This window comes from Podarcis erhardii (genome assembly GCF_964252035.2).
Source record: "Podarcis erhardii genome assembly, chromosome: 14".
Taxonomy (NCBI): domain Eukaryota; kingdom Metazoa; phylum Chordata; class Lepidosauria; order Squamata; family Lacertidae; genus Podarcis; species Podarcis erhardii.
In genome coordinates, this window is record NC_138503.1 from 44487157 (window position 1) to 44511543 (window position 24387).

A 24387-nucleotide genomic window follows, 5' to 3' on the forward strand; every position below is an offset into this window, starting at 1 on the left:
ACATGCTCTTGCACTCAGGTCCTGCTTGCAGGCTTTCCACAGGCATCTGGTTGGCCACTGTCAGAACAGGAAGCTGGACTAGATGGAATCATAGAATCATAGAGTTGGAAGAGACCACAAGGGCTATCGAGTCCAACCCCCTCAGGTCATTGGCCTGATCCAGTTCTCACTTAACCCCCTCAGGTCATTGGCCTGATCCAGTTCTCACTTAATTGCTCCAGCCAATTCTCACTTAATTGCTCCAGCCAGGAGAGGACTAGCTGTCAGATGACCACTTATGCCCTTTCTCCCTTCCCTCTTCTCAGGTTCTCCACGAGTCAATTTGCTTTTGTCCCCAAAGCAGCATACTGTTCTCCCACTTGCAGTTTGTCCCTTCCGTCACAGCTGAGAACCCAGAAATATAAGAAAACCAGGAAGCAGTCACAGATTGAGATAAATAAAATAAAGCACTCAAAACAGAATTGAACATAACTGAAGGAGCACCATTGGTAAAGAAACACACTCACCTCCCAAGTTTGTGCGGGGGAAAAGCTTTAATAGAAAAATTAAAATAGGTGGTATATTTTCAAAAATTCTACAGGATGTTGTTCAACAAGATGATCAGGCAAACATTTTATTTTCAAGTTTAAATTTCTTTACGTGCATTTTGATAAGGGCGATTATAGTTTCATTCCCAAACATCTCGGCAAGTTGCAAAGGTGTCAACCCTCCCATGGGACTTTCTACATCAGCGGTGGCATTCAGCAACAAATAACAAATTCCCAGGTGCCCTAAATAGATTTTAAAAGAGAGAAAGAATGAGGTAAATGTGTTTTGGCATAGAATATATTTTCTACAACCACCCGAAACTGCCTCACACAGAACAATATCAACAGTTTATCTAGCATGCTCTGCAATAGTTTGACTTCACCCCCAAAGGTGCACGCCTCCCTTGTCTCCGGAGAGAAAGAGTTGCCAATAAATTCCAACAATTCAGGACAGGGATGGGGAACTAGTGACCCTTCAGGTGTTGGTAACTTCCACTATCCCTGTTTGCTGGCTGAGTCTGATGGGAGTTGGGAGTCTCACAACGTTTTGATGCTCACCACTTTTACTCTGGGGTACCAGACAGAGGTCCTTCTCCATCACCCGCTACCTGGTGTGCATTTTTAAATTGTATTGCTCAGATCTTAGGAACTTAATCCAGGTCTTCCAAGACTTTTGATTTTATCTATCTGGTTTAGCAAAGTTTCTTAACAACTTCCTAACTAGCTTAGCAACAGATGTGTGGATTAGAATTTACCAAGTGAAATATTTCAAATTTACCTTTCAGACTTAAAACATGAAAACAGGAAGCATCTTAATTATGATGTCTATGTTAACACAACCTTTAGGAATATTAATGTACGTTTTAGAATACTTGTGATATATATTTTTTTGTCTTTAAATTTTGTTGTGGTTTGAAACTGTTGGGACTTTAAGGTCAGGTCAGGGACAAGACTAGATGTTCTGGATTAAAAAAACAACAACCTGACAGGTATGTGTGGTATTGTACGTGGCATGCATAACAATTTTCCATGTCAAACAGGGCAGACAACAAGTATTTTGAGATCTACTTAACACTGTCAATGTAGTCTGCTTCTCCCTCCCCTACACCTGAATGATAAAAGAACCGAGCACTGGGAGCAGATAGAAACTTTTCTAAGAGAGCTCCTCTAAGATGGCAGTGCTGCAGTAGAGTTCCCAGTGTCCCTATTCTGTAGCATATTTAGCACTGTGGGTTATGAAACTGACCTCTCCACACACACCCTGATGCCAGGCATGCAGTCACTGTGTATTAATGTGTATTACATCACTTATAACACAATCCGATGCTTACGGAAAAGAAACGCCCACTGAGTCAAGTGGGACTCACTCCCAGGTAAACAGGTATATAGGATTGCAGTCTCACCCCCAGAGGTGCACTCCACTGTCTCTCGAGACAGACAGATGCTAACAACAAGAACTTAACTTTTAAAATGTGGTAAGCCGGCACGGCTGCATTTGGGGATCTTCAGTGGGGCCCTAGACGTTTGCCCAGAGCCCTGCCAGGATGGCACCACTGCCCAAAGCTGTTATTTGCCCCATTAAGACCTATGGATAATGGCACGCATATGCTTTCCTTTAGGGAGCAAATGGGTGGGAATGATTTTCTCATCAGGAAAATGGCACAGGGCAGGAACTTTTTGCAAACTGAGGGCCACATTCTCTTCTGGGCAACCTTCCAAGGGCCACATGCTAGTGGTGGGAGGTGCCAGATGCAAAAGTAGGTGGAGCAACACATGTAAAGTTTACCTTTGTGCAGTTGGCTAGTTTCTACCAACATTCCCTCTCTTAACCTCCATCCAGACATGCAAGATGCATTGTCAGAGTTTAGGAGCACATTTCAGCTAGGCCATGGGTAGGCAAACCAAGGCCCGGGGGCTGGATCCGGCCCAATCGCCTTCTAAATCCGGCCTGCGGATGGTCCGGGAATCAGCACGTTTTTACATGAGTAGAATGTGTGCTTTTATTTGAAATGCATCTCTGGGTTATTTGTGGGGCCTGCCTGGTGTTTTTACATGAGTAGAATGTGTGCTTTTATTTAAAATGCATCTCTGGGTTATTTGTGGGGCAGAAGATTGCTGGAAAAGTTTGCTGACCCCTGAGCTAGGCAATCTCAGGGCATGAAGCAGGGCCAGGGAGGGGGTGTGGCCTGGGATGAGGGAGTGGTGGAGTTGGGTACTATGACCCAAAGGCAGGTAAGGGGGCGTGAGGGCTCTGGTGGGGTCCTAGAGCCCTCCCAACTCCTTCCCAAAGCTGGAGAAGCGCTAACTAGGCTTTCCACCCAGACAGAGAGACTTGGTCCCCAATCCTGAGATTTCCCTACCCCGTGCATAGGGAGAAAGGGTTGTAAAAACCTCCTCCAACTCCCAATCCCCCCCCCCCTGACACTGGACTGCTTCTACCTGACCACAATCTCCACTGTTTCCTCTAATTTGGCTATAAGAAAGAGGGGCAAAACACCAGTATTACCTCCTTGCACTTGTAAAATGACAGAACTACCTTAAAATCAAAACTTATTTTAAAAAAAGGTTTGAAGCATTACCATAAGCAATAGCAAGATGTAACGCAGTAGCCCCATCGCACTGTGGATTTGGGACGTTCACGTTAATTCCAGGGTAATGCAAGAGCGAAGACACGAGATGCATTTTTCCGGTGTTTACTGCGGCATGAAGTGCTGTGTTTCCATTTTCTGCTACTTGGTTTATGTTGGGCACAGGAAGAGCCTGGAAAATTAGCAGGAAATACTGCTCACCCACCGAAGCAGAGCTAAGGGCCAGCTAGAATAAAATCAGAAAGCCGGCATTTTGTGCACTTTCCTACATATTCTACTATATATTTGGGGGGAAATGTTGCAAGTTATGCATTTGAACGCCTTCTCTTAAGATATCGTAAGTGTATTTTGCACGATGGTTCACGAGATCAAGGAGCAGGTTTTCACCTATGTTTGGATACAGTTGGACACCATTTAAAATGAAGATGGCGAACTGAACCTTTCAAAATTGCACTGATTTTTTGGTTTCTTAGAATTCCTGAGCAACACTGCTAGTATATTGTACAGTGGTACCTTGGTACTCAAACAACTTGGAACCCAAACACTGCAAACCCGGAAGTTTGCGAACTTTTTTCGGAAGCTGAATATGCTCCGTTTTGAGTGTTATGCTTCCGATTTGAGTGCCACACTTACGTTTTGAGTGTTATGCTGAGGTCTGTCTGTTTTTGCTATTTATTTTGAGTTTTTGTTTTTGCAGCTTTTTTGTTTTGTTTTTTGTGACTGTGTGGAACCCAGTTCGGCTACGGATGGATCGATTGTGTGACTACAGTACATTGTTTATTGCTTTCATTTTATGGATCAATGGTCTCGTTAGATAGTAAAATTCATGTTAAATTGCTGTTTTGGGGGTTGTTTTTAAAAGTCTGGAACGGATTAATCCATTTTGCATTACTTTCTATGGGAAAGTGCAGCTTAGGTTTTGGAATGCTTTGGTTTTGGAATAGACTTCCAGAACAGATTAAATTTGAGAACCAAGGTATCACTGTATACTAATAGCAAACTCATTTTGTGAATGTAGAGTCTTATGTAGCCAAAATTGCACACATCCACACCAAAGGAAGTATCAGCAAGCTTTTGAGAACTCTAAGATTTCCAGATGTATAAGTCTTTTTGCGGGGAGTGGGGAGAACCCTAAAAACAGCTCAATAAGGACTGAGCATGCTCAATGGACCCAGAATGCTGGACTGGACAAAACCCAGGGAAGGCGAATAAAAGAGCTATCCCGGTAAAGAATATGGTTGGTTGTAACCCTAAACAGAAACACTCCATGCTGCAAAATTTTGTTGCCGGACCCATTTTGTCAATGCATTGATTTCTAGGTCACTTTCATCTCTAATTCTCATTTGCCTTGAAATTTTAAAACTAAAGTAATTTCCATTTCTAAACCACCTCAAAAACTCATGGAGAAAGAAGTTTTGTTATTCAGTTAGGTCTTAATGTAAAAATACACCCCCCCCCAAAAAAAAACCCTCCCACCTCACCTCTCTTCAGATAGGCTAGAACCAATGTTGAAATAAATTTAACTACGTAAGAACAGCAGCATCAGAAATCTCATTGACGGTTTTGGAGTTTTACAAAACGCTTGGGGATTTGGGGCGTATAAAGACATGCATTTTAAAAGACTTACAGTGACATAAATCAAGCCCTTGTGGATCAGTCCAAAGGTCCAACTGGTACTGCGTCTCATTTCCTACAGTGCAGAGTCAGCACCTTCTGGGAAGTCCACGCTAAAGGCATGAAGGCAATTGCACACATTTCTTGCTGCCCCTCAGGAACTGTTATTTAGCACTATACTGCCTCTGAACCTGGAGGTTTCACTTCACTATCGCAATGCATCAACAGAGCGCAGAGTGGGGTACAGCTCTGGCAGATCTGAAGCTTCTCACTCATGAAGCGTCAGGTTCAATTCCTGCAATCTCTAGCTAAAGAGCCCGAGATAGGAAAGATCCCTGTTGAAATCGTGGAAAGACAGCAATACGCAAGAGAAGCAATACTACTCCAGACTGTCATGACTCAGGGTACGGCACTTTAAAATAGAACTGTGCATCAGCACGGGAGTTGCAGGATTCCTGCTAATCCAGGCACTAGGAAGCAATGCCTGCTTAGGAGGCAACAGCAACCTTTTTACCCTTTACCCAAGTGACCTCACCACAAAAGGAAGTTCATTCCCTTCCCTGTGGAGCACATAGCTTTCTGGACTATCAGGAGCTTAGAAAGAGAAGCCCTCTCTGCCTTTGCAACGACAGGACAGTTTTATCAAATGAAATGGAGAAGCAAATGCCATATAATAGTGGTTCCCAATTGGTGGCCTGAGGACCCCTGGGAGTAACCCACCCAGGGTGTCTGTGGCACAATTCACATAACAAAAACTACCACAGAGATATCCATTATTTCAAAAGAAGGGTTTCCATGGCTTGACTTTTGAAAAACGGGGCACACAGTACTTAGCTAATGGGGAACCACTGCCATATAACAAAGATCTGGCCCAGAAGGCCAAAAAGGTTTCCCATCTCTATCTCCCACCACCACTGGCAACCTCATGGGCCAACTATGACAGGCGGTGGGCCCGCTTGTCAATCACCAAACACCTTAATTACATCAGATGATTGACAGGTGGGTGATAGTGCCCACCTGTCAAGGCTGGCCTGTAGAGGTAAGGGGAGGAGGGTTGACATCTCCATGCACCAGCTGAGAGATCAATCCTGCTTAACGCTGGTTCTGGGTGCATGAGAGAAGTCCCAGCTTTGTTTTAATTTCCACTTTGATTCAGTTCTCATTTTGTATGTGAAAAAAATGTCTTTTCTCCAAGTAGCAACAGAGATCCAGTAATGGAGGGGTGTTTGCTCCTTTGCTGCTTTCTAGGATAGAACCTCCAAGTTCAGAGGCAATATACCACTGAGTAGCAAGAGAGGGCCAGTCCCTTCATGCCCTGTGCTTTTTGGCTTCCTGGAGGTATCTTGCTGATCACTGTGGGAAGTAAGATGTTGGACTAAGAAGTTAGGTCTTCAGTCTGATCCAGCAGAATTCTTCTCAATTTCTTTAAATGCTCAGCTTTGCACAGCTTTTGTCTCTAAATTTTGTGATAGATGAACGTAGTTGCAGAAAAGAACTGGGGTTGAAATGGAGTGAGCTGGAGGAGGGACCCAAATGCGAGATGCAGGACCCAGAGGAAGAGTGGCTTGGATTTTTCATTCTCCCTGTCACTCCATCACCCTGCTCTCGCCCCCACCCCAGGTCAGCATTCCATGCCAACTGAGCATGCTCAACTTGTATAACCTCTTCAGTAATTGTTGTCATCATCACCAACGCCACCATTTATGAAGATAATGATGGCTCTTGATCAAGACGATGACCTCTTGGGTGTTAAGAAGAAACAGTACCTCTGCAGAGCCTCTCAGTACTTATGGCATCTATTCTAAGTCTGGTGTCTTATAAACTCTTTTATAAGAATTCTGATTGCAACATTGGCCTTTTTCTGTTCTGTGCTAATCTTGCCTAGAAATAAGTCCCACTGAACTCCGTGGAACTTACTTCTGAGTGGATAAGCCGAGGAATTCACTGTAAATTAGTTCTGAGCTTATTGAGCAGCTCATCTCCCTGTAATTCACGCTTCCAAGGAAAACAATTTCCGAGAGATGCTACTGAGTTTGGGAGGCAGACGTTTCCCTGAACTAATAAAGTTGACACCAGCTTGCTTCTGCAAAAAGACAATTGCAACACCACGTGGAATTTGAACAATCACCACTCCATAAGCCTGCACATTACCCTTGGGGGATAATGGATCAACAGCTGTGCAGTTTTCAGAAGCAGTCATTTAACTCAGCCTCACACCGCTGAAGGTTGCTTCACACATTGTAGTTTCAGATGTGTACCAAAGACATTTTAGGTTGGATATGGGGAGTCTTTGGTCCTCCAGATGTTGCTGAAGAACAACTTTCATCAGCCCCAGCAAACATGGCCAGTGGCCTGGGACGATAGGAGATGTCACTCAGCAACATCTGGAGAGCCAAATGTTCCCCAAGCCTGCTTTAAGTACCGTATTTTTCACTCTATAAGATGCACCAGACCACAAGATGCACCTAGTTTTTGGAGGAGGAAAACAGGAAAAAAATATTCTGAATCTCAGAAGCCAGAACAGCAAGAGGGATCGCTACGTAGTGAAAGCAGCAACCCCTCTTGCTGTTCTAGCTTCTGGGATAGCTGCGCAGCCTGCATTCGCTCCATAAGACACACACACATTTCCCCTTACTTTTTGGAGGGAAAAAGTGAGTCTTATAGAGCAAAAAATACGGTAATGGCAAAACATCGAAAGTGTAAATGTGACATGTTTGCAAATTCACGTTATCATAAAAAATGAATCCGATTTTTTTAAAAATCTAAAGGAATGAGAGTGCAGATCAGAATCAAAGTTACACCTAAATAGCAATTTACAGCGCAATCCTAGACAAGCTTACTCAGAAGTAAATGTAATTCTGTCCCACATGGCTTACTCCCATGTAAATGTGCATAGGTTTGCAGCCGTAACATCTTCCACACCTCCTGCTTTATAATAAGGGTTTCAAAAACCTAAAAAATAAATGTAAATCTTCTGAGTGACTGACCATTTCAAGGAAATAATCCAAGATCTTTGACTGATCATATATAGTGGCTAAAAATATTAGATTTCTGTTCTTTTCATCAGCAACACTGAGATCAAGCTTCTGGCTTCTAACAAGGTAATCCAAGACATCTGCATATCCCAACTGAACTGTCTGTAAAGCTCTGAGGAGGGGAAAAAGCAAATATGTTAACAGTTAACACTGCTTGGAAAAGAAGACAGAAAAGCAAAACTATTTTGATCATTTACATTCCATGCAAACTGATTGGCCACTGTTATGTCCGATCAACAGCCAGACTCCAAAGAACTATGCATTTAATTTGGTATTTTCCCTCCTAAGCCAGCCTCCCTTTGGAGAGTTTCAACAGCAGTTTGCAATAGGAGACGGGAGTTCAATGTCCCAAGTAGAGGTGATGGCAGTGAACCAACAGGGTATATATATATATGAATGAGAGCCCTTTGGGTAAACACGAAGTTGCTTTCTGCTTCTTACCCAAAGGTTTTTACATATATGTGAAGACATGATCAAAGAAGATCAGAAAATAACCTTTTGAGTGGGAGTGTTCCAAAGCTCTGGGTTCACAACTAAAAAGGTCTTGCTCCTGGCAGAAACCAATTTCATTCATAAAGCCCTAGGGAGAGTCAGGCTTCAGACCCAGTCATCTCACCCACATCACCTAGATCAGGGATGGGGAACCTGTGGTTGCTCATACGTCACTGAGTTCCAGTTTCCATCACTTCAGCCAGCATGGCCAATGGTAAGGGATATGGGAGACAAATCCAAGGGCATCTTGTGGGTCACAGGCTAGCCACCCCCTAACCTGTGAAGCAAGTCCCACTGACTTCAGTGGACCTTGCTTCCATGTAAATATGCTTACGATTCACACTAAGAGATGTATTGCCATGTTAGTTTATACCAGTGTTGGCTTGCTCAATGAGTAAACCAACCTTACCTAAAAATATTTTTTTGACGTACTTAACTGATTTGAGAAAGTCAGCATGTTTTCTTTAATAATAGCAAACGATAAGGAATGCATTGTGTCTTCATATTATTATTATTATTATTATTATTATTCCAAAAGTTATTAGGAAATGATTTACAGTTACACTGTATTGTCTCTTTCAATTTGATGGTGTATGTACGATGGCTAGGTTCTATGTCCACTGTCAGAGCAATTTTGTCTCTGGATTCCAGTTGCCAGGAATCAGAGGAGTGGGGAGTGCTGTTGTGCTCAGGTCCAGCTTTCAAGTTTGCAATAAGCATCTTGTTGGCCACTGGGATGCCAGACTAGTTGGGCCATTGGCCTGATCCAGCAGGATCTTCTCATGCTCTTCATCAATATACAGAATGAATTCAATTCAAAAGCCTGTTTCAGGACAGCAGGATTCATACTGCTGCTGGAGAATAGGTGGAAACAAGGCAAAAAAAGCAGGAAGACCCAACGTCCTCCTTCATTTGAAGAGAAGACTCCCTGGGAAAGACCCTGATGTTGGGAAAGATGGAGGGCACAAGGAGAAGGGGACGGCAGAGGACGAGATGGTTGGACAGTGTTCTCGAAGATACCAGCATGAGTTTGACCAAACTGCGGGAGGCAGTGGAGGACAGAAGTGCCTGGCGTGCTCTGGTCCAGGGGGTCACGAAGAGTCGGACACGACTAAACGACTCAACAACAACAACAACAACAACAACAAGAAGCAAGTATACTGTTTCCAAATCAATGACCAGCTATTTATAGACAAGACTTGAAAAAGCAATTTGTCTAGTTCAAGGGAAGGGAACCTGTGTCCCTTGAGATGCTGTTACATTACAACTCCCATATATATAATTTTTTGGTTACACAGCAATCTCAGCATGTGTGTCTGCACATTCTCACACAGCATCCACAGTATTATCATTCCCTCATATAGTTTTCCGTCTGCAGGAGAAACTCCTCCTGCATACTTGTGTCCAGGGCAGCTGTCTACCAGTTCCACCTGGTACACCAGTTGAGACCCTACCTACATGCGCACTGTCTCACCAGAGTGGTACATGCGCTGGTTATCTCCAGCTTGGACTACTGCGATGGGCGCTTACATGGGGCTACCTTTGAAGGTGACTTGGAAACTACAACTAATCCAGAATGTGCCATCTAGACTGGTGACTGGGAGTGGCCATAGAACACCCGTCCTGAAAGACCTACATTGGCTCCCAGTACGTTTTTGAGCACAATTCAAAGTGTTGGTGCAGAGCTTTAAAGCCCTAAATGGCCTCGGCCCTGTATACCTGAAAGAGCATCTCCACCCCCACCGTTCAGCCCAGACACTGAGATCCAGCACCAAGGACCTTCTGGCAGCTCCCGCATTGCGAGAAGTGAGGTTACAGGGAACCAAGCAGAGGGCATTTTCAGTAGTGGCGCCCACCCTGTGGAATGCCCTCCCATCAGATGTCAAGGAGATGAATAATTATATATATTTTAGGAGACATCTGAAAGCAGTCCTGTATAGTGAAGCTTTTTAAGGTTTAATGTTTTAATATATTTTTATATATGCTGGAAACCGCCCAGAGTGGCTGGGGCAACCCAGTCAGATGGGCGGGGTACAAATTAATAATGATAATGATAATGATACGTGGAACATCCCTATGCATACATGGAACATTCTCATCACAAAAGAGAAGCAGCAGCTTCTGCATGAGTAGGAGTCCCTTTCCCCAAGGTCAGGAAGGCTAGAGCTTGAAGGAGAGCAAATGCTTCAGCAATGAAACCACTAAGACCAAGGCTCCATCCTGCCCCTTTCTCTCAGGGCCTGGTCAAAGCCTGACTTGCAGCTATTCAAACCAGCAGCAGTGCAGCTGCATGGCTGGTTTGCTGCCACCTCTGCTCCAAGGGAAGATGGGGTGTGTGTCTAAGATCCAGGCAGGATTCCAGGCAAATGGTATGGGGACCTCCAAAGCTGTGGCAGGGATGTTCTAATTGGATGTCTCCTCCACATTGGTAAGCGTGAGATCTGCTAGAAGGTCCTGCCCCTGAGGAGACCTGAGGTTCAAGGTCTGGGCAGGGCTGAATGCTGACAGAACTCCTGTCTACCAGGCTCTGCACTCTTCTTCAGCAATACATCTGCTCCTTCTTCACACAGCGACAGGATGCAAACTCATTTGAGGATTGAGCAACATCTAGGAATGCCTGTGTATGTCTGCGAACCGTGCTGGACAGAAATCGCTAGGGCCGCTCTAATTATGGTCATTTCTGAGCATCGTAGAATAAAGGCTATGCACGTTATATCAAGTGACCTGAAGGGGCACACAAGTACGCTAGCTTGGTAATAGCCTAGAATTAAATAAAATCAGTAGGTGGATGGAAGTACTTCGAAAAACACTGAGATCACAGTGAATTGCTCCAGGCTAAACAGCCTGATCTCCGTCAGATCAAAAGAAGCTAAAAACTTCTCTGACAAGGACAGGCCATCTTCAGAGCTTTTCTTTAACCCATGGGCGAGCCTAAATCAAAGAAGCCTGGGACGGCATAATTTCTAGTGACTGATATTAAAATAAGGCCCACGAGGATGCTCTCCCAGTTTTCAATGGTATAATTTTAAATATAGTATGGCAATCTTATATGCATAGGTGTATTTATATACATTGGCACTTTCTAAGCAAATTGCAATGGTTGGTGGTGGATGCAAATATCTGCCTATGAACCATGGCTGAGAATAAATCAACGAACCCATGGATTCTTTTAACTTGCAGATGAGAATCCGTACATTAAAGGAAACCAAAGCTGCTGCTGACAGCAATTCCGCTCCAATGCAACCTCACTGTCAGCATGTCACAAGGTGGGAGCGATTCAATACATCTGTTGCAGCAATGCTGAGAAATCTGGGGCACTATAGAGACAAACTGATTTATTGCAGCATGAGGTGCCACAGGCAACAACCTGCTTCATAGAAATGGGGGGGACGGGGACCCATGCCTTCCTGGCTCTCAGTTGGGCCCTGATCAGAGGAGGTGTTTCCATTTGCTTCTCTCTCTCTCCCTCAGTAGTCTTACACACAGCTAGACTCTTCACCAGCAGCAGTAAAGCAGTAAAGTCTGGCATAAAAACATATGCTTCCTAGGGACAGCCAGCTGAAAACTACTTTGATTTTTAGAGCCTAACTTCCTGTGATGCTATTGGGCAGGCAAGAACTCAACCATACCAAACTCCTAAAACAAACACCATTAGCTGTACTGCTGGATAAGTGTTTAATGGTTATTGCATTTCTATTTGTTTAAAAATAAATAAAAAATTGTTTTAAAAACACAACACACAACAATACCAAAGTCCTGACTCCAGCTCTACCTGCATCCTTTCTGCCGCACAGATTTATATGGTGGAAACCAGATTTATTCCAGGAGAATATTATTGTGCAGATGACAAAGTCCCAAAGTCAGGAATAATGGGTGCCAGAGGCATTTTGCTACATTAGGGGTAGCCAATGTGATGTACAATGAATGTTGTGGGACTCCAACTCCCATCAGTCCCCATTAGCATAATCCCCCATCAAATACAGATTAAAATGTGGGGTTTCCAGAAGTTTATTTGTGCATTTCTTAACTTTGGTTCAATTGACCGGCCATTCTTTTCTCTTTTGAAGTGCACAGTTAACTATTTGTGCATGATTCTAACTGGGGGTGAGTACGTTTGGCTAACAGGCTATAAGATTTTCATATAAATGTGCAAGGGAGCACAATACATATGGAAGCATGAGATGATGGAGACACTGGCCCCTGCCAATGCATAATGTGTGAATGTGTGAGGAGAGGCTTGCAACACAACAGAAAACAGTTGACCAGATATGTTCTAGTACAGTACCATATACATGAGCTCCCTCTAGTGCATTTTGCTAGAACTGGCCTCCTGCACAAAGGAAAAGCAACTAATAATGTACAGTAGTGTTGTTTGCAGCACTTTCAACACCATGATCTTGCACCTGCTTTAAATATTTATTCTGTATTAATGCAAAAGCACATGCTCTATATATCACTCTATGGACCTCTGAAATCTTCAGTGAGCAAGGCAAGCTCAAACTAAAAGCAAATCACACCAAGACTAGATTTGTTATCCCCCTGTGAAATTTTGCTGCATTTCAAGCAAATTCATAATCGCTTTGTAGGGGAGGGAGGGCATTCTCAATCCACCACAAGCGGCTCACTGAGCTGGGTGCAGCACCCATGCCAGCTTTCCAGCAGGTGGGCAGCTGTTGCTTACTGACAGGAAGAGGGGAAGGGAGTGGGGAGGTCTGTGCTGTATGAACACATTGGTAGTACCAATCGGGTGTGTTTGCACTGCACTGACCTCTGAGTCGCTTCTGCAATCTATACAGACATATTTCCCCCTTGGTCCACCACATTCAATATTTTATAACTATTATTAGATTTCATTTATCACCCTTTGCTATACAGTCCCAGGGCAGGTTACAACAACTTAAAATTCAATATGAAAAACAGTTCTGGGGTGGAGGGGAGAAGATCAAAAAAACATTTAAAACAGTTTTAAAAACCAGCATAGTCACAGGAACAGGGTGGATCCTGAAAATATACATCTCAGGTGTCACAGGCCAGGGTAAAGACGTACGTCTTCAGCGTACGACAGAAGCTATATGATAAAGGTTCCAGATGCACCTCTGCAGAAAGAGAATTCCACAACACGGAATGGTTTCTCCCAAGCCACCGCCCTGAGCTTCTGAGGGTGGTGAAGCTACCGAGAGCCAGCAGAGCCTGAGGATTACGCTTTTATTTGGTAGGCCTTTATGATGTACCTTAATAATCGTCCCATCTCAATGTAGTCTCCCCACAAGGTATGAATTCATCTGGAAGCAGCTTTAATTAGAATTCCCCCCTATTTATTTTCATCATCCATGATTTACCTCAAGTGTCTATTTCCCTCCCCACTTATTTTTTTCCTTACAATAAATAATAATAATTTATGATTTAAACCCCACCCATCTGGCAGGGTTTCCCCAACCACTCTGGGTGGATTCCAGCAAAATATTAAAATACAATTTATATTAAAATACATCTTACAATTAGATGTTAATGCTCTTTTGTTGGCCTTTTAAAAATAAATATGCATTATTTACGTATTTATTTATTTCAGTATATTAAAATCTATACTTATGCTATTTTTTTCTTCTCTTGTATACCTGCCACGTCCACGATGTGCCTTGTTAGTTTTTTAGTCTGTTCATTCCTTTCCAAAGATGCATACCCACTGGACTAAAAATATACAGTTTATATTTTAAAAAGGAAATACTATGATTGACTGGTAAGATTCCAGTTCAATCCTTGGCATATCCAGTGAAAAGGATGAGGTACCAGGCGGTTCTAAGGACTGGAGAGCTGCCAGTCAGAGGAGACAATATTTGGCTGGCAACTGCCTATGAAACACACACAGAATGGTATTTGATTTTTTTGCTCCAGACTTCTGACTACCCATCACTGCAGCCACCACCTATTGCAAACTGATTTTGAAACTCCCCTCTCCAAGAGGTAAACTTGTTCCATCGTTTATCTACTTATTTATTTCATACAATTTATACACTGCTTGATTGTAAAAAGCCTCAAAGTGGTTCTTTGGAACCTGGACAGTGTCAGTATATCTGCCCTTTCAACTTTATGTGACAGCAGAAAGACAGATTGAAAAGGATAGCTGACAGCAGTGTTGTTTCCTGCAGAGACAGACAGAAGAACGAGAAGACTGGGAAAAGACAGGAAAAGCAAATTGGTTCTGGGTTTTCGACCACAACTTTTTATTTCTCTTTTTCCACGCAGCTCAGTAAAAACCATTCAGCAGCATTTCATGTTCAGATTTTAAAACCATCACAATGCATATATATGGTTTTCAGCTTTGATATATTATGCTAATTGCTATGACAACAGTGAGAGAAAAGTTTAAAATTCAGCAATTTGCAGGTGATATATAGATACTTAAAAATGCTGAACATTTTTAATAACATTGACCTCTATCTCCCTCCTGTGGTGCAAGGATGCAATCCCATCATCAGCTTCTGGAAATTTGTGTATTTGTACAGATACCAACGCACTCCTGGGTTGCAACTCTCTTTTAAACATAGATTGAATGTGGTCCATGAGCCCCCTTCCATTAAGCAATTTTTAAATAAAATGAGAAAATTTAGAAAGTTGCTGCATCTCTTCAACAGTGGTCCATGCCAAATCAAAATCTAGAACTATTACTAGAGAAACCTGTGAGCAGAAGTTATAAACGTTTTCTTGATAGGAAATCCAGTGGTGCACAGGCACAGCATGTGCAGAGGGATCCCATAATGCTCAATGGAGCTGTTTCCCGTTTCCCCATCCCAGTGCAAAGGCATGGGGAAAACACTTCACACAAAGCACAGCAATTAAATTTCAGTGTATCTGAAGAAGTGTGCATGCACACGAAAGCTCATACCAATAACAAATTTAGTTGATCTCTAAGGTGCTGCTGGAAGGGATTTTTTTTTTATTATTTTGTAGCAATTAAAGGACTTGCTGCCACAAGACATTTTGGAAATGGGCCTTAGGGTAGGTTTAGAGGTTTTGAAAAGGGAATTGGGCAAAACTAAAGAAAAGAGACTAGGCCGTAAAAACTTCCATGCTCCCAGGCAGTGTTTCACTAAACGCCAGTGGCTGGGGCGTAACCGTGGGAGAGCGCTGCCCTCGTTATGCCTGGGAAGCATCAGGCTGGCCACAGAAAGACTCAGGATGCAGGAATGGGTGAACCTTTGATACAACTCTTGAGGTTCTTATGTTGTTATGCATACAGACAATGCCAGGAGGCAGTGGAGAAAATGAGTGGTCTAAGTGCACCTCTTGTGCTCCCATTTAACTGATGTGCACTAATGGGGTTTGGACAGATATACTGGAGGTGCAAATCTATTTTGTCTTTCATACTGCTTAGATCTGCAGTTCTGTCGAGGGATTGGGGGGACAGAGGCCTGGCAGAACTCTCCCGCATCTGGGTACTGTGCCCATGTCTGACTGATTTGAAACCCTGACGTTTTAGCATCCCACCCAAAGCCCCATTGTGCATAGAGGGGGAAACCCAGAAATGCAATTGACTAAGCTGTGCTGAAGAAGGAAGAACATCAGTCCATTTCAACAGAGTCCTTGCACAAATTCCATTGATATTAATTAATGTTGCAGATAGGATGCTGATTTGAGAAGTTACACCCTTGAGGAGGAAGAAAAAGGAACACACGGTTTTGCTCTACAGAACATACAATGCTATGTTAGTTTCTTCTATGAAGCAAGTGAGTATTGGTCAGTCACGTACAGCAAATATTTCAGTCATGCAAGGCTTCACTGTGAATTAGATATGTAGCCTCTATAAGCATTACCAACTTATATACTACATTCTAAAAAGCCTTTCTACATACTTGTGTGGTTATTAAAAAAAAACGACTAATAAGCAAGACTATTGACAAACATCAACAAATCATTATTGTGCTATGATTTTTGGCGTTGCATACAAAATTTAGTACAGGCACATATTCAGTTCAAGCTTATATTTATATATATATATATATATATATATATATATATATATATATATATATCACAACCTAACTTTAAGACAGTGGCCACAATCCACCAGCAACCATCTCGGCTGGGCAAGTGGAAAATTATACATCATGGTGGGTGGTGCCCAATGACTTCACAAAGCAGTGCAGCTTTTGCATCAGTTCTAGTTTAAACACAATATTAAGTCAGGAAATATGCTATCAAAAAGTTTCACTTTCTAAATGCAAGTAATCTTACCTTTCTTTAACCACTTCGCTGGATTGCTTTCTAGTAGCAGAAACAGAACTCTTGATAGGTTGTTCAGAAGAGAGCTGGGTTTTGACCAATGCCTTATAGAACTGAATTTTAAAAAGCACGACATTTAGCAGATAATCTTATAATTTAATTCCAATTCTGTCACTACTCAGGAAATATAAACTTGTCTAGAGAATATATGTCACATGAATAAGGCATGTGAGTCTGCAGACTGGGCATTAGTCCTCCCCGTCCCCCAGACTTCTAATGTTATTTTGCTATTTCACAGTAAACCTTCAAGGACATTTAGAAAGCAATTCAGGGACCATTCATGTTGCTACAACCCCTGTTTTCAAAAGGGCAAAACTCACTTAGGTGCAAGTATGCAGTTGTTGTTTTAACTCGTAGCTTTAAAAGGGCATTTACAGAGAATAGCTCCAAAATCTGCCTCGGCTTTCTAGGAGATCAAACTCTATCTTCAGTTTTAAAGTCTCATTTTCCACAAAAGTGGACCAAGAAGCCACATGCAGTAAAAGTGGTGAACACCCTAATTAGATATTAAACAAGCCCATCTTTTATTTATACCCACCCCTTACTCCTCACCCCCTCATCAAGAACAAAACATTTTATTTTTATATATGCCTTCATTGTCAGCTAAATACATTGTCAGTTAAATAATTCTAGTAGTGCAAGAAACTTCTTTAAAAATAGATTCCTCCCCACCCCACCCTAGTATAAAGTGCAGACTCTACAAGTATGTTGTTACAATACAATCCACAGCCTAATTAAGGAGATGTATTCAAATCTTTGCCAATGTAGGCTTCACTTCTAAATGTATGTACTTGAAAAGTAAGCCTCTTCAGACTGCATGGGACATCTGAATAACAAATGTGGTTAGGACTAAGTTGCTAGTCCCTCTGAAATAAAAGGTAAAGTCATATTCCCATGTCTGTGCTTAGCTGAGAGTAAGCCTGAGTACACACAAGGGGATATACAGCCTATCAGGCTGAACATTCTCTTAGCTTAACAGAGCTGTGGATCATACTGTTAGTAACTTCACTAAAACCACTTTCCTTTTAGTTCTGCTGGAATGTTTTAACTACCATCCAGGTTTTTAAAAGTCAAAATTCAAGGCAGGTACACAATTTTCATTAAAAGTACAAGTGCGCTAAATTCACTCGAAACATTTAAAGAGAGATGCTAGAAAGCTAACATACACGCAGATACACACATTTTAGGCAGAACCCTATGGCCAGCAGGCTCTTGGAAACTTTCATTTCAAAAAGAACTTTGTCACGATGCATTGCTATTCAAGAAACACAAACCCAAAGTCTTCTTGGGCTCGCAGAACTTGTTGCATCATCCCCCAGATATCAGTCTGTATCATTAATGCCATAATGATTATTGCAGCTTGGACTGATGAGATGTTTTACAGCAAAATACTGAGAGCCACCTGTGGCTTTTAAACACACAGAGCTTTAAGATGCAACTGTGTCTATCTATTCCGAAAGGTTTCTGATATTTTGCCAAAATGCAACTTGGTAGGGTGAATGCATGCAGCCTCTTTTAAGCAGAAATGTCATTCAGAGAGGGCAAGGGTGCTTCAATTACTACCTCAGTTTTCAAATATTTTGGACCACTTGTGATAATTTTTCAGAAGCACCCATGTCTCTGGTTATTATGAGGTATGTGGGGAGAGGCGCTCTTGAAAGTTACTGCTTTTCGGGGGACACCTTTTGAACTGTATAAGAGGGCTCTGAAATCTCTTTCCCCCAAAGCTCTACCAAATCCCTGTAATTCTGCCTCTGTTACCAAATGACACCTAAATGAACCATTTATGCCTCTAGATGAGAGTATCAAAAGGAGTGCTGTCAAGCAATTGCTATGGGTAGAAGTAAAACCAACCAACATTTTACACAGAAAAGATGATGGGATCAACACACTATAGAAAGCATACAGGGACACAGTGGTACCTTGGTTTAAGAACAGCTTAGTTTATGAACAACTTGGATTAAGAACGTTGCAAACCCAGAAGTAGGTGTTTTTGTTTGTGAACTTTGTCTTGGAAGCAGTGCATGTTGAGTGTGTTCCATTTGTAAATTGAGTCCTCTGCTGCAATGGGAAAGCACAACTTGGTTTAAGAACGCTTTGGTTTAAGAACAGACTTCCGGAACGGATTAAGTTCGCAAACCAAGGTACCACTGTATTTCACAGTAACTAAATGACAGTTAAAATATCCATCAGCATCTAAATGAGGAAACTGGTTGGATTCCAGTTCCCATCAGCCTCAGGCAGAATGGCCAATGATCAGGGATGATGGGAGCTGTAGTCCTGTAACACTCAGAGCACCAAATGTCCCCCAGCTATGATCTAAACAAGAAGCATAGTTAATTAAGATTTCCAGTTAAGATTTATGCTTTCTGCCCTCATAAATTCCTTAAAACGTAAGTGCTCCACTGGCTTATTCTGATGCCTCAACATGACAAATGCACAGAAAACCAATGCACACCTGAGTTATGTTAATGTTCCAGTGGAAGATGCAAGACTGCAGAAAGAAGCCAGCCAAACGCAAAGAAAGTAAAGCTGCCAAAACTTCTGTTAAAGATAAGTAATCTCCAGACAATGAGTCAATATACATTACTTTCATCCCTTAAACATGGCTTGATGTTGTTACCCATTGTACATGGATGTTAGCCAGGGTTAACACAAACTAGGATTTGGTCCTAATCCAGGAACTGAAACCAGATTCTAGCTAGGACTTCAAATCCAAAGTGTCAGGAGCAAATCCTCATTATTGTTGAATGTTGGCAAAACAATGAAGTATGGCAAAAGGGTTGGGGAGAAACGAAGCTAATAAACCTATGGTTTATTTTCAATCCTTTGAGCATGGTTCAGGGATGGGAAACATTATGTCTGCTCTAGCTCAAGGAGATTTAAAAAGGTTTAAAACACGGGTGTCAAACACAAGGCCCGCGGACCGAATCCGGCCCGCCAGACCTCGTCATGTGGCCCGCGTAGCCGCCGCCAGCCTTCACCTTTTATTCTCGCTTCTTTTTTTTTGACACAAGAAAGCCGCCTCTTCAGCGCATGCGCGGCAGCCTACAAGCCAGAGAACGTCTGCCCTCTAGCGGCGCCGGCTGTTCTACACAGGAAACCTCCACTTGTTTTTATATTGAGCGCATGCCATCCTGCGATGTGACAGATCCAACGGCTGCCTGAACCCTTCTCTCCTGTACTGTAAGTACATATGATGTATGTGAGGGGGGAGGGGGGTCTGCTTACTAGGGAGGGTCTGTTTATTATTCTGCTTAAAAGTCTGAGCGGTAAACTTTAGATATACTGACCACTTCCGTGTCACTTTACAGTGGTATAGGGACCATAAACTACAATCAAATAACCCAAAAATGTCACAGTAATAATTGAATGCAGTGACAATAATTTATGATAATAAAGAGTGGACACATAGTCCTACAGATACAACCGGCCCTTTGAGGGTGACCAAACTGCTGATGCGGCCCCCGATGAATTTGAGTTTGACACCCCTGGTGTAAAACAAAAGATGATTGCTGAAAGCAGAGCATAACCAACACCGGTGAATACTCCTGTCCTTTGTGGGTGGATGTTCTCTATCTTTCAAGGGTTTGATTAGCTCTTGTCACACACTGGCGACATGAAGGGCTAACAAACGAATACAGGGGAACATGGTGCCCTGACACCATGCCTGGCTGCTTCTCCAACATCCTACATATTGGGGAAAGGCCTGAAGTGAGAGCCAGCTATTCCACTAGTACAATAAGTGTTAGCTGCACAATGAAACTTCCCCACCCTCTCCCCTCCCGATGCACCCTATAGATCTCCTCTGATAGGTTATGGGAGCTGATAGTTCCAGCAAAACAGTTTAAGTGGATACCACCATTGACTCCTCCACCCAATCAGATGCTTCAATCATATAGTGGCCCACAAACAGCCTAACACCTAAAGGGGGAAGCTATATTCTGCTCACTGGATAAGAGTTTTTTTATTGCAACACATTTAGTTCTCATTTGGATATGGATTTCTTTTTTTAAAAAAAAATCAAATTTATGTCATCCAATCTTTTAAACTCACATACAGTCAGACAAAGCAGTATTTTTGGCATTTGTTTGGAATAACTACTTTATGGGTAAGGAAAAAAAGAAGTCTTATTGGTGGTGCTTATATCCTCTATATTTGGCATAAGGATAAAAATTCTGCAATGAACCGTTAGGGACAGAACTATAAATTGAATGCTGTTAAAAGACATAAGGGCTATACATCTGTAATATATATTGCCTCACAGATCTAGCTGAAAATTACCAAGTCACCTAACCAACATGTTTTCTTAATAGCTTAAAGTGTCATTTTTAAAATGGAAGACTTTCCTCACAGTCCACAATTTCATATTAAGGCTTTTATTACAAGCATTCTGATTTGGGGTTGTGTGTGTACACGCAAAAATCAGTAAAAAGATGCAAGGAGACAGAAGTCTTCGTGACTTTGGTAGCAAAGCACACACACAAAAGGATCTTGCAGTACCTTAAAGACTGCCAGATTTAATATGGTAAAAAGTTTTCATGGACCAGAGTCCACTTCACCAAATGCACAAAAAAAGGGAGAATATGGATACGAAATCGCTGATCCCCAAGAAATTATGCCACAATGTATGTCAGTATTTAGGGTGCCCCATGACACTTGGTTATTGTTCTTCCTGTAAGAAACTAAGCACAGCTATTCCTCTTAGGAAAAATAAAACAAATAAGAAGAGTGTGACACAAGATTCCTACAGCATTCCAACTCTTGTTTATTTTATTAAACAGGATGAAGGCTTGCATCCATAGCAATTTTTTACCCAATATTGAACACCAGTCTTCCCCCTGCACCTTGTTTTGAACTACCATCTTCCATGCCCATTCCCCATGACGGCTATGGTCAATGGGAGTTGTAGCCCAAACCGTCTAAAAGGTACCAGGTTGGGGAAGGCTGGTGTACAATCACCTTTAAACACAGTTTAACAGAATGCTTAGCCCATGTTCAGCTAAAGACCTTTGCCTAGGAACAAGTTAAACCACTGTCATGAGTAGCAATGGAACCAGCCCTAAGGATCCCTGACAGCATCACCCATTCTTTTTCCCCCAGTGCCAATAGTAGCCAAGGCAAGATGCTTATCTACATTGCCAAAGTTCAATTTTTTAAGTGGCTGCTGGCAGGCACCATGGCCAACACTCCACCCCAGACGAATATAGCTGAGATTAATAATGAGACATTTGTGCTGACTTCTAGACACATTCACTGCTTACGGATAAATTTCACAGCTCTAGAGTAACCAGCTCTTTTAAAAGAAGCACATAAGTGTGTTCAGTATCAGAGATATGCTTAGAATAAAAAGACCTCACTAACGTTGCTACAGTAGGGAGACTTCTCGTAGGATTTGTTCAACTGAAATGCCAAACAGGGAAAACATGGGCTTTGCAGCTTCCCCCGCCACTGTCTTTTCAGAGAATTATCAAACAACGGATTCCAAGAGCAGACGCAATGGTGATTTTTGTTGGGGTGGAATGCCAAACCAGCTTGACCAAACTGCTGTTTGCAAAACAGTTCAAGCCACAGTTTCAGATCCTGGCTCAGTGGCCACTTGCAAATCATGCATCTGTCAGATGGTGGCAATTTTGGCATTACAGTTGAACTATCTCAAAGCATGAACAAGGGCAAGTGGATTTAGGAAGGCCCAACAGAGATGCTTAACAGATTATGTTTAAAAAAGTAATGTACACTCACAATACTTGCATTCAACTATCATGCACAAGGCAGAAAGTTGGGGTTGTTCATGATGAGTGTAGATGCAATGAAAAATATAGGTTTGTCACCATAATACATTTGAAACAGCCCAAAGGGGTGCAAAGTTCAGACACGGCAGGCTGTATCCAACTAGGTTATATTCCAAGTAGATACAGTGAAATTAATAAACCTAAATTATGCATGTCCATTAATTTCAATAGGTCTAATTGCAATAGGACTAGTATTGGATACAACCCTGTAATAGTAATATTTATATACTAATTCAGAAAAAATAACAGGATGGGGTCCTTAATGCCTGTTATCAGCCAGTTCTACACATTTTACTCAATAGGCCTGAAAATATTGAAATCTTCTCCATCAACATACACCATAATAAAAGGTATAACAGCTCACTAACTCCCTAAAGCTTTTTTTATATATCTGTTGCCTAAAAGTTATTACTACAACACTTCCTGTTATTATCTCTCTTGGCCACTGACAGATCTTAAAAGTACTTTACAAGGAACATGGCAACAAACTGGCACTAGCATTTCAAAACTATTGCATTTTTACCTTCACTATTGCATGCCAGAGATTTGCAAGTGCAAATGCTCGTATAGCTAGCAACCACTGAGCTATCTGAGGGTTCTTGGTTGTGTACTGTATAGCTGAAAGCATTTCCTTATATTCAGATGTGTCCGCTGAAGACATAAGGTTTAAATAGTCAAGAAAAACATATGGGTTCTGGTTGTTCACTAGTCCGATGGGATATTCACTCAGCGCAGCTGCAAGAATGGAATTCAAATCCGATGGCTGGAACTCCTTGGAGCCTGACCCCTCAAAAGCAAGGCGTACTTCATCCTCAATAACTCCCATTTCCAGTTCTAACAGTTGCTCTTTGTGGTTGTACTGGAGTTCAGACAGCCAGAAATGTGCAAAGCGTACAAAGTTATCTCCACAACAACTCCACGTGCCCATGTCACTAATGAAGTTGCGTGCCTTCTCCAGCCAGCCTGTCACTGCAGTGCTATCAAAGTGTTTAAAGAGCTTTTCAAATATATCTTTTTCAGGAGAAAAAAGTGGACCTAGCGATTCCTTGGAAGACGCAGCTCCGTTTGCCGCATCACTCAAGCGTGGTGGCCTTTTTTTGCCAATATGAGGCAATGGGACAGCTTTAAACAGAGTGCAGTTCCTGATCTTAAGAGAGAAGAACTCCTTTTGCAAATGATTATTATCCACATGAGAGTTGTTCACTAACGACTGGATATTTGGAAGACGAAGAATTTCATTCTGCTCATTCAGGGCATTTTTACGTAGGTGTTGGTGTCCTACATCATCTTCCTGTTCCATATTAATATAAGAGATATGCATCACCCGTCTGTCCTCCAAACTCTGCATTGTACTGAACTGCAGTAAATAATGGAATGCCTTTTAGTTGTAGCATAAGTCGCAATTTAGTGAATCTCAATATGTACCTGAAACAACACAAAAAACAGAAGTAGTTACTTGTTGTCACTAGGGCTATAAAGCACAACAAAGATTACTTCTAATGTACTAATCTGCCTTTAGGCAGATTAAAATGAATTGAAAGATTAATTGATTAAATCACTGCACATTACCAAAACCTCACTGCAGGTATTTTTCTAAGATACTGAAGAAATGGCCCATTTACTGTTATGTACACAAGTGGTCTTTGGCTTGTATGCTGTCTATTTCCCTCTCCAGTGTTCAAAATTAGCCAGGTGCCAAGCACATTTTGTACCCTGGCTATTGGCCGCTTACAACCAGTGAAGATGCCTGGGCTCCAGGATGGCGCCTGCCATCTCCACCATCTGGAGGTGCATGCCTGGAGATCCTTGGATCTTGACTGTTTTCACACACTAAGACCACATCCTGTATAATTCTATCAGTCACATTTTATCTGCATCATCAGAATGAATTTCAGAAACCAAGATGCTTTTTTTTCTGCGCAGCCTGAGCAGAAGGAGTGAACAACGTTATAGTTAATTGTTGTCGCTTGTCTTCACTTACTCCACCCCACTGCCCTGTTCACAGCTGTGAAGAATATTCTTATATTAAGGTCTGTGTCACCATTAAGAAAAAGGTAGA

At 42.1% G+C, this 24387-nt stretch overlaps 1 protein-coding gene across 3 annotated transcripts in view; it reads right to left on the reverse strand.

Moving 5' to 3' along the window:
• Positions 1 to 514: 514 nt before the first annotated feature.
• The window catches only part of LOC309329199 (small integral membrane protein 10-like protein 3), a 29370-nt gene continuing 5497 nt past the window's right edge, over positions 515 to 24387 (reverse strand). For 2 of the 3 annotated variants that reach the window (XM_081839874.1, XM_081839873.1), the window contains exons 2-6: positions 22852 to 23753; positions 16489 to 16589; positions 7717 to 7876; positions 3107 to 3287; positions 515 to 770 (exon numbers count right to left, since the gene is read on the reverse strand). In XM_081839874.1, the coding sequence (XP_081696000.1) occupies positions 23733 to 23753 (21 nt within the window). In that variant the 3' untranslated portion in view covers positions 515 to 770; positions 3107 to 3287; positions 7717 to 7876; positions 16489 to 16589; positions 22852 to 23732. Of the gene's footprint in view, positions 771 to 3106; positions 3342 to 7716; positions 7877 to 16488; positions 16590 to 22851; positions 23754 to 24387 lie in introns of all 3 variants that reach the window. The other variant, XM_081839872.1, reaches the window with a different exon arrangement.